Genomic DNA, 14,264 nt, shown 5'->3' with positions numbered 1-14,264 from the left:
ACCCCTACCAGCCTGGTACCACCCCCGCTGCCTGTCCTCTCACCCCTGCCCGCCTCTGCTGCCCCACCGATGCTGCCGTCCTGGGTAGATGGTGCCATCTGACTGTGCTGTCCTCTCTCCCACCCCAGATGCAGGTGGCCCAGCAGGCACAGCTCCGCCAGGAGACACAGCTCCTCCAGCAGACCTTCCTGACGGAGAAGGACGCCCTGCTGCAGAAGGAGAAGTTCATCGAGGAAGAGAAAACAAAGCTGGAGAAGCTCTTTAAAGATGAGGTGAACAAAGCCCAGAACCTGAAGGCAGAGCAGGAGCGGCAGCAGAAGGAGATGGAGCAGGAGAAGCAGCAGCTGAAAGCCATGCTGGACGAAGCCAAGAAGCATCAGCAAGAAGCAGAGGAAAATGTCCGGCACAAGCAGGAGGAGCTGCAGCAGCTGGAGAGACAGCGGCAGCAGCAGGAGAAACTCCTGGAAGAGGAGAACAAGAAGCTCAGGGAGAGGCTCGAGCAAATGCAGGAAGAGTACAAGGCTGCCCTGGCCCAGACACGAGAGATCATGATCCAGACGGACGACCTGCCCGAGGAGACCATGGTTATGACGATGCAGCTGTCAGATACCAAAGCTGTGCCCAATGGCAGAGAGGTGGTGGATGGCTTGGCGCAGAACGGGGAGCCAGAGTTTGCGTTTGACGGTATCCGTCAGAAGGTATCTGCAGAGAAGCTGGCTGACGCTGGCATTTTGAGCAAGGAGAGCTTAGACAAGTTGGCGAAGGGCGTCGTGAGTGTTGGAGAGCTCTCGCAGAGGGAAGACATCAAGAAGTACCTGCAGGGCAAGAGCAGCATCGCTGGTTTGTTAATCAAACCCACCAATCAAAAGATGAGCATCTATGAAGCCATGAAGAAGAAGCTGCTCAGCCCAGGCACCGCGCTGGTCCTCCTGGAAGCGCAGGCTGCCTCCGGCTTCATAATTGACCCTGTGCGAAACGCGAGGCTCTCAGTGAATGAGGCAGTGAGAGAGGGAGTGATTGGGCCAGAACTGCACAATAAGATGCTGGCTGCTGAACGGGCAGTAACCGGCTACAAGGATCCTTACACAGGCGACCAGATCTCCCTCTTCCAGGCCATGAAGAAGGAGCTCATTGTCAAGGAGCACGGCATCCGCCTGCTCGAGGCCCAGATCGCCACTGGCGGCATCATCGATCCCGTCAACAGCCACCGCCTGCCTGTAGAAGCTGCCTACAAGAGGGGCTACTTCGATGAGGAGATGAACCAGGTCCTCTCTGACCCCACCGACGACACCAAGGGCTTCTTCGACCCCAACACACAGGAGAACCTCACCTACCTGCAGCTCATGGAGCGGTGCGTGACTGACCCGGACACGGGGCTGTGCCTCCTGCCGCTCACTGACCAGGCGACCAAAGCAAGAGAGCTGGTCTACACTGACAAAGAAGCTAAGGACGTCTTTAAAAAGGCCACGGTGACGGCACCGTTCGGCAAGTTCCAAGGGAAGACCGTGACCATCTGGGAGGTCATCAACTCTGAATACTTCACTGAGGACCAAAGGCGGGACCTGATCCAGCAGTACAGGACTGGCAAGATCACAGTGGAGAAGATCATTAAGATTATCATCACGGTTGTGGAAGAAAGCGAGAAAAAGAGCCAGATGTGCTTCGAGGGCCTCCGGGCCCCTGTGCCTGCCGCTGAGCTGCTGGATAGCAAAATAATCAACAAGGACCTCTACAACCAGCTGCACCAGGGCAAGAAGTCTGTGAAGGATGTGGCGGAGATGGAGTCTGTGCGGCAGTACCTGAAGGGCACGGATGTCATTGCCGGTGTCCTAGTGGAGTCGACTGGCCAGAAGCTCACCTTTTACGATGCCCTGAAGAGAAACCTGCTGAAGCCAGAGATTGCCCTGTCCCTGCTGGAAGTGCAGGCTGCCACCGGCTACATCATTGACCCTGTGCAGAACAAGCTGTTCTCTGTTGATGAGGCAGTGAAGGCCGAGGTGGTGGGGCCGGAGTTTCATGAGAAGCTGCTGTCTGCAGAGAAGGCTGTGACTGGCTACAAGGATCCCTATACGGGCCAGACGGTTTCCCTCTTCCAAGCGCTCAAGAAGGGCCTCATCCCCAGCGATACCGGGATGCGTCTGCTGGATGTCCAGCTCGCCACCGGAGGCATCATCGATCCTGTGAACAGCCACCGGCTCCCGCTCGAGGTCGCCTATAAGCGGGGTTACTTCAACCCGGAGATAAATGAGGCTCTGTCTGACCTCCGAGATGACACCAAGGCTTTCTATTGTCCCAACACCCAAGAGCACCTCACCTATGCCCAGTTGCAGAAGAACTGCCACCGTGACAAGCAGACTGGCTTCTGCCTGCTGCCCCTGTCAGACAAAGCCATCCAGTCACAGCAGGAGGAGGTCTACACAGACAGCCAGGCGAAGGAGCGCTTTGACAAGGCAACCGTAGAGGTCCCAGTGGGCAGCATGAAGGGCCAGACAATGACCATCTGGGAGCTAATCCACTCCGAGTACTTCACAGAGGAGCACAGGCGGGAGCTCCTCCGACAGTACAAGACTGGCAAGGTGACCATTGAAAAGATCATCAAGATCGTGATCACCATTATCGAGGAGGCAGAGACCAAAAAGCAGGAGAAGCTGACATTCAGCGGTCTCCGGGCACCTGTACCTGCCAGCGAGCTGGTGGAGTCCCACATCATCAGCAAAGCCCAGTACGAGCAGCTGAAGGAAGGCAAGAAATCAGTGAAGGACCTCTCTGAGACAGATGCGGTGAGGAGATTCCTGCATGGCAGTGACTGCATTGCTGGTGTCTACGTGGAGGCGACCAAGGAGAAGCTGAACATCTATGAGGCCATGAAGAGGAACCTGCTGAGGCCCAGCACCGCCGTGGTCCTCCTGGAGGCTCAGGCAGCAACTGGGTTCTTGATCGACCCTGTGAAGAACCGGAAACTGTATGTCAATGAGGCTGTGAAGGCTGGTGTCGTCGGGCCTGAACTGCACGAGAAGCTGCTGTCTGCCGAGAAGGCTGTCACTGGGTACAAGGACCCCTACTCGGGCAACACCATCTCCCTCTTCCAGGCCATGAAGAAAGGACTCATCGTGAAGGAGCACGGCATCCGCCTGCTCGAGGCCCAGATCGCCACCGGTGGCATCATCGACCCCGTGCACAGCCACCGCCTCCCTGTGGAGGTGGCCTACAAGCGGGGCTACTTCGACGAGGAAATGAACCGAACCCTCTCCGACCCCACTGATGACACCAAGGGCTTCTTTGACCCCAACACCCACAAGAACCTCACCTACCTGCAGCTGAAGGAGAAGTGCATCGAGGATCCTGAGACGGGCCTGTATCTGCTGCCTCTGCGGGAGCCTGAGAAGCCTACAGTGGTAGAGACCACCCAGGTGTACACAGAGGCAGAGACGCGGAAGGTGTTTGAGGAGACACAGGTGGACATCCCTGTGGGCACCAAGGCGGGCTCCTCCATGTCGCTGTGGGAGATCATGCACTCAGACCTGCTGCCTGAAGAGCAGCGGAAGCAGCTCATGGAGGAGTTCCAGTCCGGCCGTGTGTCCAAGGAGCGCTTGATCATCATCATCATTGAGATCATTGAGAAGACTGAAATCATCCGGCAGCAGAATCTCACATCCTATGACTACATCCGGCGCCGCATCACGGCCGAGGACCTCTACGAGGCCAAGATCATCTCGCTAGACATCTACAACCTGCTGAAGCAGGGCTCCAAAACCTTCCGGGAGCTCCTGGATGTGGAGATTATCTGGAAGTACCTCTATGGGTCAGGCTGTGTGGCTGGCATCTACATCCCCTCTTCCAAGCAGAAGCTGAGTATCTACCAGGCACTGAAGAAGGGGCTGATCAACTCCGAAGTGGCCCGCTCCCTCCTGGAGGCCCAGGCTGCCACCGGTTTCATGATCGACCCCACAAAGAATGAGATGCTGACCGTTGACGAAGCGGTCAGGAAGGGTGTGGTGGGGCCTGAAATCCATGACCGGCTCCTGTCCGCAGAGAGGGCTGTGACCGGTTACAGAGACCCGTACAGCGAACAGAAGATTTCCATCTTCCAGGCCATGAAGAAAGATCTCATTCCCAGCGAAGAGGCCCTCAAGCTCCTGGACGCCCAGATAGCCACCGGTGGCATCATTGACCCGCACCTGGGCTTCCATCTGCCCCTGGAGGTGGCCTGCCAGCGGGGCTTCATCAACAAGGACACATACGACATGCTGTCCGAGCCCAGTGAGGTGCGAAGCTACGTGGACCCATCCACGGAGGAGAAGCTCAGCTACACACAGCTCCTGAAGCGGTGCCGGAAGGATGAGAACAGCGGGCTCCTCCTGCTCCCACTCTGTGACACAAGGAAGCTCACCTTCCGGGGGCTGCGGAAGCAGATCACTGTGGAGGAGCTGGTCCGTTCACAGGTGATGGACGAAGCCACTGCCCAGCGCCTCCAGGAAGGCCTCACCTCCATCGAGGAGGTCTCTAAGAACCTGAAGAAGTTCCTGGAGGGCACCAGCTGCATTGCTGGCGTCTTTGTGGACTCCACGAAGGAGCGGCTGTCCGTGTACCAGGCCATGAAGAAGGGTATCATCAGGCCAGGCACCGCGTTTGAGCTCCTGGAGGCGCAGGCAGCCACGGGGTATGTAATTGACCCCATCAAGGGCCTCAAGCTGACAGTGGAGGAAGCTGTGCGGATGGGCATTGTGGGCCCTGAGTTCAAGGACAAGCTGCTCTCTGCTGAGAGGGCAGTCACTGGCTACCGGGATCCCTACTCTGGAAAGCTCATCTCCCTCTTCCAGGCCATGAAGAAGGGTCTGATCCTGAAGGACCATGGGATCCGCTTGCTTGAGGCCCAGATTGCAACGGGAGGCATAATTGATCCCGAGGAAAGCCACCGCCTCCCTGTGGAGATTGCCTACAAGAGGGGCCTCTTCGATGAGGAGATGAATGAGATCCTGCTGGATCCCAGCGATGATACCAAGGGCTTCTTCGACCCGAACACAGAGGAGAACCTCACCTACCTGCAGCTCATGGAGCGGTGCATCACTGACCCAGAGACTGGCCTCTGCCTCCTGCCCCTGAAGGAGAAGAAGCGGGAGAGGAAGACTTCTTCCAAGTCCTCTGTCCGCAAGCGCAGGGTGGTGATTGTCGACCCGGAGACAGGCAAGGAGATGTCTGTGTACGAAGCCTATCGCAAGGGCCTCATCGACCACCAGACCTACCTGGAGCTGTCGGAGCAGGAGTGTGAGTGGGAGGAGATCACCACCTCCTCCTCTGATGGCGTGGTGAAGTCAATGATCATCGACAGACGCTCAGGGCGCCAGTACGACATCGACGATGCCATCAGCAAGGGCCTGATCGACCAGTCGGCCCTGGACCAGTACCGCTCAGGCACCCTCTCCATCACCGAGTTTGCAGACATGCTCTCTGGCAACATGAGCGGCTTCCGGTCACGGTCGTCCTCCGTGGGATCATCCTCCTCCTACACTGTCAGCCCGGCCCCCACGCGAACGCAGATATCTATGTGGAGCGACCCGACTGAGGAGACTGGGCCAGTGGCAGGCATCCTGGACACAGACACTCTGGAGAAGGTGTCCATCACAGAGGCGATGCGCCGCAACCTCGTGGATAACATCACCGGGCAGAGGCTGCTGGAAGCCCAGGCCTGCACTGGGGGCATCATCGACCCCAACACTGGGGATAAGTGCTCCGTCGCCGACGCGGTGAACAAGGGCCTGGTCGACAAGATCATGGTAGACCGCATCAACCTGGCGCAGAAGGCCTTCTATGGCTTCGAGGACCCACGGACCAAGACGAAGATGTCAGCGGCCCAGGCCCTGAAGAAGGGCTGGCTGTACTACGAGGCCGGGCAGCGCTTCCTGGAGGTGCAGTACCTGACGGGGGGCCTGATCGAGCCTGACGTCGAGGGCCGTGTCTCCTTGGACGAGGCGCTGCAGAAGGGCACCATCGACACGCGCACGGCCCAGAAGCTGCGGGATGTGAACACCTACTCCAAGTATCTCACCTGCCCCAAAACCAAGCTCAAGATCTCCTACAAGGACGCGATGGACCGAAGCATGATTGAGGACGGGACAGGCCTGCGGCTGCTGGAGGCCTCCTCCCAGTCCAGCAAGGGCTACTACAGCCCCTACAATGTCAGCAGCGCTGGCTCCACCTCCGGCTCGCGGTCGGGCTCCCGGACCGGGTCCCGGTCGGGCTCCAGGCGAGGCAGCTTCGACGCCACCGGCTCCGGCTTCTCCATGACCTTCTCTTCCTCCTCCTACTCTTCCTCAAGCTTTGGGCGCAGATACACTGGGGGTCCCCAGAGCGCCGTGGAGGCGGCCGCCCTCACCCTCACCTTGTCCCTCCTGAGCAGGAGCTGCGGGCAGGAGGCGAGTGGGGAGCATCCCGGGCTGCATGGGCCCCCGGTCCGCGTGGCCTGAAACCTGCCGGCCCCTTCCTGAGGAACCCACCACCTCGCCTGCTCCGCATGTGGCAACGCTGCTGGCTAATCACTAGTATTTTTTTTAATTTTTAAACTCCATTCTTCTTCCAAAGCAGTGCCTAAAGTTTAACCAAAAAGACTAGACTAATATATTAATATATACGATTGTTCTGACAGTATTTGTATATTAAGAGATGAGAGAGAAAACACACTACCCTCCCAGATCTGCCGCCCCGGCAGCCTGCTGCCCTTCCTGCCCTCTGCAGAGCCGATCCCACCCAGCTGCTCGGACACCACGAGGCAGAGCTGGAAACCAGGAAAACAGTTCCATCTTTTTGATCTAACCACTTAGCGACTCTTTTGTAATTAACCCTGCCGGCTTCATCCCCTGCACCCCGAAGGAGGAGACCACCCTGTCCCTGCGGCGCACTGCAGCTGGTGTGCCGGCAGGCAAGACGGAGGAGGACATCGCGGGCTCCCTGCTGCTCGGCGCCGGACAGCCAGAGCCTGGACCCCTGAGCCGCACCGCCCCACCGCACCAGCCCCGGAGCTGTTGCCTGGACCCCTTCCACCTGCCCTCGGCACGGCGTGGCGTGGAGGGGGCTCTGCACCCCGGCTCCCAAGCTGCCCCAGCTCCCTGGCTTGGCCTCCTGGCACATCCCCGCCACCGCACCGCGGAGCCGGTGCCCCGACCGTAAGTGCGCGCTGGCGCTGCCTGGTGCTTCCGCGCCGTGCGGAGGGACCTGCCTCCGCTCTGCCGCTTCGCCCGCCGAGGGGCTTCGCTGCGTGTCCGCCGCCGCCTCCGCCAGCCCGCCCGCCCGCTGGGACGCACCTGCCGCGCTTGGCTCTCCCCGCCCGCGTGGCTCGTGTTGCCGCTAGCCGGCGGCCGCGCCTGCTGCTGCCTCTCTGTCTGTCTGTCTGTCTCTCCGTGTATCTGGGAAGTGCTCTGCACAAGGTTGATTTCTTAACATTCATGTGGCTTAATGAATTGACAGGCGTCCGCCAGAGCCCGTGCCCGAGCTCGGCAGAGCCTGCGCTGCCAAAGCCAGCCCGGCTCCGTGCGCGGTTCCTGCGCCCAGACCCCAGCCGCTGCCTGGCCACACTCCCCCCACCTCGCCACGGGGGTTCTCCAGACCCTCCCGAGGGGCGCGGAGGCCACAGGACCCTCCGTGCGCAGGGTGGGCCGTGGGACGCTGCAGCAGCCCGGCGTGCTCTCTTGTTAGAAAAAAGGCGGATCTCTCTAAAACCGGACTCCTCTTTTCTTCCTCTTGGTAATTCCTTTCCTCTTGGTTTTCCTCTCCTTCCCTTCACCCGCAATAACGCGCTCTCTCTCTGGCAGACGTCTTTTTCCAGTCCCACCAAAGAAGTCCCCTTGCCACTGGGCGAGTTCCTCAGCTGGGTCTCCGACGTCAGCAAGTCATGGATGGGCTCGAGGGGAGCCCAGGACGCGGCAGCTCCTCGGCCGTGCTCACCGGCGCAGGTAATGCCAACCTTTCCAGTCTCTCTCTTCGGAGCCGGGGTTCCCCACTGTCCCGTGGCTCGCTGGGCGGGTGCTGGGGCTTTAGCTGGGTGCTGCTTTCTCCAGGCGGTGACACTGAGATGCCCGGTGGGCATCGTTTTTCTCCAAGTACAGTTTGGGGTACAGTCGCCCACGGTGAAGGCTTTCCAGCTGTGGTTGTGCCGGACCAGTGCTGCGCCCTGCTGCTTGGGCCACAGGAGGGCCAGCCCTGGTCGGGAGGTGTCACTTGCCGAGGCAGTGTGGGGTCAAGCAGGCTGTCGCGGGGCGGGCACACAGCACTGCCAGCTGGGCTCAATGGCTTCATCTCACGGACCAGTCTCCCTGTCTCATCCCATCTTTTCTGTTCGCTTTGTTTTAGTGTTGCTGGATGTCCATCCCAACTCCCCTCACCGCTGCCACGGAGCCCGTACCCCCGTCCTGGGGCAAGTGGGACGGCACTTGAGGACACTGGGACATGCTCCCTCTCCCCTTACACTTGCCAGAGTCCCTGGGCAGAGACCAGGGACGGTGCTGCCCGGGTGCAGGGGCTGCCCCGTGGCACTGGAGCCCCCCGGCCGGCAGCGGAGTGCCCCGGCCCACCCGCTGCCCCTGCCCCCTGGCAGCATGCAGCCCCCGTCCCCTGCCATGCTCCACCGGGGCCCCGGGCAGGGGCTGAAGCAGTAAGTGACGCGGCAGTGGTGGGGCTGCACTGGCTCGGGCTGTCGGGGCTGTAACCCCTGTGCTCGGCCCCCCACGGGGGCCATAGCCCCCACGAGGCACCTGTGCGGTCGCCTGGCCCTCCCCTCGCCCTGTGCCAGTGTGCCCCGAGGTGCACCCCCTCCTCCCCAGGGACGTCCTCCCGGCACGGTGCCACGGCTCACCCACGGATCTCCACAGCACCTCTCCTCCTTCCCACCTGCTCTCATTTGCCATGTGTAAATCGAATCACGTTATTCGTCAGCATTCGTTGTTATTATTATTCTCATTATCCAGTTTTGCTTTTGCATGACATGCTAATGTGGGCAACTCTGTACCATAGCCCAGCCTGAGCCGGGGTTCCCGCTCCCTCGGGGCCCCGCGCTCCCCTGATTTCCCATTCTTCCCATCAGGGCAGCTGGGGCTGATCAATAATCCAAAAGCATCTCTTTTTGGGGGCAAAACACTAAAACCTGAATTGTATATACCGTGAAGTGTTTGTAAAACATGCAGTATGGACCCATGGCTCTCCCCAGCGAGGTCAGTAAAAGAGATCCTATGAAACCAGCTGGCAGCTCCGCGTGGTCTGTTCGCCCTCACTGCTCCCTGCGGGCAGCCGTGCCCCGGCCTCACCGCTGCGGGTCCAGGCTGGAGGCTCCTGGTTGCCTCCCGCGCCTTCATGCCGTGGGCCGTGCCGTCTGGGGTTCATGCCGCCGTGGGTCATGGTGGAAGATGCCAGGGCACCGGAGGTCTGACCAGCTCCTGGCACCAGCGCTGCAGCGGCGTGCCAGGCTTGTGCACAGCCGTGCCCAGGCATCCCCGCAGCGCCGCCGGGCACAGAGCAGGGCTGCGGGGTTGTCCCCAGAGCAGCTCCTGGGCCCCGGGCTGGCAGCGCTCCCGGCCCCAGGGTTTGCTCTGCGTGGAGGTGAGTGCGGGTGCAGCAGGGCTGGGGTCTCTCCCGCCCTGGGAGGCCGCAGCCCCGTGCCAGCAGGTTTTGGGGATGGAGAGCAGCAGTGTGTGAGCACAGCGGGTGGTGTGGAGGCTTCTGAGGCTGCGTCCTTCACAGGCGGACAGATCCATCCCTCTGGTGGTGTACCTCAAGGCACTTGTACCCTGTGCTGGTGTGTGCCGCTGCTGCGTGAGCGGGGCCGGGCCAGGGCTGTGGACGCCGGTGCCTTGGGCTCTGTGCTGCGGGTCCCTGCCATGCCACCTGGAGCGGGCAGGCTGTGCCATGGCTGCTCCCTGAGCCTGGCGGTGCAGGAGCTGTCGCGGCTGGGATGGCAGCGGTCGGGGAGCTGCCCTGGTCGGCTGCAAGGACGAAGGGCTGGGGAGGATAAGGGCGAGCTGGCAGGGCAGCCAGCCAGCAGCGGGACAGTGGGGCACAGTTAGGGGCAGCCTGGGCAAACCTGGGAGACGTCGGCGCAGACGCCAGCTCAGGAAGTTCCCTGGCGCTGGCTTGGACGGCTCAAGGAGTCTTTCCAGCCCTGCAAGCCATGTGCCACTCTTCTGCCCAGGCTGGGTCTCCCTGAGCCAGGAGGTTCGTCCTGTGGCAGTGCCTCCTGCCAGGCACCGCGCTGGGAGCACCGGAGCTGTGCGGGACCTTGCAGGGGCAGCGCCTGCTCCATGCAACGTCTGGGGGCTGGTGGGGTCTGCCCGGGAGCAGCGGGACTGTGCCGGGAGCAGCCGAGCTTGTTGGCCCCTGTAGCAGTGCCTGGGCTGGCCCAGACAGATGGCAGCAGCTTGGGAGCACATTAATTGCATTGCATGTCTGCAATTAGCAGCGGTGTCCCTCCCTCCCTCCCTGCCAGCCTGCCTGCAGCGGGCTGCACCGGGATGTGGCCGTTGGCCGCAGCTGGGGTGGGGGGGCCGTGTGGGTCACAGGCTGCTCTGCCCATCGCGGGGGCTCAGGACGGGTCCCAGGGAGGGCAGCAAGGGCTGCTCCCTGGGGATGGCATGGGCAGCCCGGGGCCGTGCTCCACCTCACTGCCCCCTCAGATATTCCCTGTTCCCTGATCCCCCCTCAAGGCCGGACACCTCTCACAAACCCCATGAGACCACCAAAACCCCTCCGCATCCAGGGCTAAACTCCGTGGCACAGCCCCACTCCATGGGCTGGAAACCCCTCACCTCCCCACAACATCTGTGGGGTCCCGCTCCCCTTCCCTGGGTGAGAAACCCCCCAGCTCCTGGGCGAATCCCCTGGGGCCTGCCTTTGGGACCAGTGCCCCTTTGCTGGAGGGGACCCCCTTCCCCACACGCCCCTCAGCCCCGTGCCCATGTTGGCCCTGGCACAGGCAGGCTCCCCGGTGTGGCGGGATGCTGGAGTGAGCTGGGCTGGTGCTGGGCAGGAGCTGCTCCACCCGCCAGGGCGATGGGCGAGCTGGGGCGATGGGCGAGCCAGGGCGATGGGTGAGCCGGGGCGATGGGATCCCACTGCGGTGGCTGGCAGAGGGACAGGCCCCGGTGTGGGGTGCAAGGGGCGAGGTGGGGAGGGACGCGCTGTGCATCCAGGCTGTCTGCTCCTGGGTGCCTGCCGGGCACACGGGGCTGCCTGCAGCCCAGTGCCATGGCGTGAGCTGTGCAGCATGTGGGGAAGGCCTGTCCTCCCGCCTGGTGCGGTGCCCCTCATCCGCGGGGCCATTCCAGCCATCTCGTGCCGCTCCATGTCACCCTCCCGCTCCCCCAGGACCCCCTGTCCCTCCCAAAGCCCCTTCCCGTGGGCAGCGTCTGCCCCAGAGCCGCCTGGCTTCCCGTGGGCACTGGCGGTGCCAGTGCGGAGCCAACGGGCGGCACATGGCAGGGCTCGGCATCAGCCGGGCTCGGCACAGGATGGCAAGCGGCACCGCTGGGACAGCGGGGAGCTGGGGACTTGCCCCGGGGCTGGCAGTGGCCCAGCCTCTAGCTGGTCCCCAAAGCAGTCACAGCCAAATCACGCAGCACGGTGCTAACGAGGGCTCAGGGAGGAGAAATGTGCCGTGTAGGGGAAACAGACCCCCGCCCCGTGCTGCCATACCCCTGGGCGGTGGAGGGCTGGTTGCAAGGGGAGCTGGGGTCTGTGGGGCAGGATTTGGCCAAGCCCCGCGAGCTGGTAGTGGCCCAGCAGCTCCAGCCCTGCCGCGCCGGGGTGGTGGGCGAGCAGCGGGTCCAGGGCAGAGCCGTGGCCGTGGCCGGCGGGGCTGCCTTGTCCCGTCGCTCCCTCCTGGTTGATGTGGTGGGTGTCCTGCCAGCCTCGGCACAGCCGGCAGAGCCTGAGTGCTGCGTGAGGGAGCAACGAGGCCAGCAGCCGGGCGAGAGGGAGCAGCAGCTCAGCTGTGAGCAGCGTCAGTTGCCGCGGAGCTGCATCACGCTCCGGGAGCGGCCGAGCAAGCGTGTAATTGGGCCAGGCTAATTATGATGGATAACTCTATTATATTCCCGTTTTTAATGCACTGCAGCTTAGCTCGCCCCACTGACGCGGGGGCCAGAGTTCACCCCTTTCAGGCCCTCTGAGCTAAACTGTTGCGTAGCGTTAAAACCACAGGGCGGTGGCATGCGAAGCGCTAAATGCCGCGCTGGTGGTGGCTGTTCAGGCAGCCCTGGAAGGGCTCCCTCGCTCCCCGAGCGGCAGCCCGGCGCAGACGGGGGTTTGCAAACAGCCTGTCACCGGCTCACACACAGCGCCGGCTGGACTGTCAGGCTGCTTGCTGTGCCCGGGCACCCTGCAGCCCCCAGCCCCACAGTGGGATGGTTTCTCACACCCTGAGCGTGCAGACGCTCGCCTGTCGGTAGCACCACTGGCTGCACCGCCCCGTCCTGCTGCAGTAGCCGCCTCTGGCCATGGTCCGGCGCATGGGACCCGTGGCTGCCGTCCTAAGCGAGGCCGCGGCAGGCGGCTTGGCCCCGCTGGCACACACCAGCTGCCAGCTCCGTGTGCCCGCCGCCCCGGGCACTGCTGGCTCCAGCCTGCAACACGCCACTCTGGGAACTCTCTGTACAGCTTACCCAGCAGCCACAAAGCCGGACTGGCTTCTCCCACGCCCCCCCCTTGCCAGGGTGCTGAACCTTTCTTTAAGGAGATGAGTTGCCCAGCTCTGCTTCCTCCGCATGTGCAGGGACCCCGAGACCCCCTCGGGCCACGCCGCTGCCCTGGGGCACAGAGCCCGGTCACTGTAGGCAGGTCCCTGCCTCGCCCCGGCGAAATCCTGATGTGCGCCGGCCAAGGGCAGCACTGCCTCACGGGAATGCGCCTGCATCTCTGTGCCGTCGAGCGGCACGGCACGGTCTGTGCGGGGGCTGGTGTCGGCTGGGCTGGTGAATCCACGGGCTCCTTGCTGCAGGTCCCGGGGGCGATGGTGCTGCTTTGCCCCAGAGCCTGCTCTAGGGCTGCAGCCAGCGCGTCGCCCGTCCCACTGGGCACCAGGCAGCTCTGCAGGATGGGGTGCTGCTGGGCGCAGAGCCAGGGTGTCCATGGTGGGGACGGTGGTAATGCTCCGAGCCATGCAGCCGCCGGCAGGGCTGCGCGGGCAGCGCGGTGTGGGGACCTGTGCCTCCCTCCTGAGGCACCGCGTCACTGCTGTCAGGCAGCTCCAAATCCATTTTTTCCAGCTGTCATGTGCCAGGGCGTAGCCGGTGCAGCCTGCTGTGCCTGGTGGCCGTCCCAGGCCGGCAGCCGAGCCGGGGCTGGGGGCTGCTCCGGATCCACCCCCACTGTGCCGGGGCAGGCAGCTGCTGAGGTGTGGGAACGAGAGTGGGTGCTGCCAGAAAGGCTGCAGGAGCAGGAGGTAAAGCGTGAACGTGGGTTACGGTGGTGCCATGAGGATGGTGATGAGCACAAGACTTGAGCAAGGACAGGTCGACCACGTGTCCGAGACATTGTGCACAGGCTCTGCCTGCCAGGGGAAACAGCTGAGGACCGCGGGCTTGATAAACGGGAGATAAAACTGATTTGGTGCAGAAGCAACACAGCAATGCTGCCCTGGCCGCCCCCGGCGGCGGCAGCGCCGGAGGAGGCGCCAGCAATGTGGCTGAGCAGGAACAGCAGCGCGCCCAGCGCTTAGCAGAAAACGGGGCTGGACAGGGCCGGGGGTCGCTGGGAGGAAGCGGCAACCGATGCAGCTGCTGAGGAAGGAGCAGCGGGCAGGGGTCTGGGCAGAAACTGTGCCAGAAGCAGCAGCAGATTGCCGAGAAAAGGGGAAGTACGAGGTGGGCGAGCGGCAGAGCCCCTGGACGGGCTGGGAAGTGCTGTGGGTCCGTGTGCCGTGGCTCGGCTTGGGCTCAGGCAGGCGCTGGACCGTGGGCTCTGCAGCACATGGCCTTGCGAGGGGCAGATGTAGGGCCAGCGACCAAAACGGGCCGAAGGGGCCGGCAGGTATAGCTGGCAGCAAGTGAGATCTGGCAGCAATCCCGGGTAAAAAAGAGTCAGGAAATTCGGGAGTGCTGCAGGAACCGCCGTGTCGAGCGGTGCTCATCCCGGCGGAGGCGACCGAGATGAGCAGAGCCAAAACCCAGCAACGACTGGCAGGCGGCGGCTGCAAGGCTGGAGCAGAGGATGGTGGTCGGGGGTCCTGGCCAGGGGTGCTCTGCCCTGGCTGGTGAGGATGGGCAGGCGGCCGCCCCTCTGTGGGG

General features: G+C 62.7%; 1 protein-coding gene across 19 annotated transcripts in view; it reads left to right on the top strand.

Annotated features, from left to right (window-relative positions):
* The window catches only part of PLEC (plectin), a 46,534-nt gene extending 39,694 nt beyond the window's left edge, over nucleotides 1–6,840 (top strand). For all 19 annotated transcript variants that reach the window (XM_087775830.1, XM_087775903.1, XM_087775972.1 and 16 more), the window contains one exon: nucleotides 129–6,840. In XM_087775830.1, coding sequence (XP_087631956.1) covers nucleotides 129–6,464 — 6,336 coding nt within the window. In that variant the 3' untranslated portion in view covers nucleotides 6,465–6,840. The remainder of the gene's footprint in view (nucleotides 1–128) is intronic.
* Nucleotides 6,841–14,264: the final 7,424 nt, after the last annotated feature.

Source organism: Nipponia nippon, unplaced genomic scaffold, assembly GCF_047370975.1.
Source record: "Nipponia nippon isolate SJK-2023a ecotype South Korea unplaced genomic scaffold, ASM4737097v1 scaffold_1, whole genome shotgun sequence".
NCBI classification, from domain to species: domain Eukaryota; kingdom Metazoa; phylum Chordata; class Aves; order Pelecaniformes; family Threskiornithidae; genus Nipponia; species Nipponia nippon.
The sequence above is the reverse complement of the archived record's forward strand: the minus strand, read 5'-3'. Positions and strand labels throughout refer to the sequence as shown.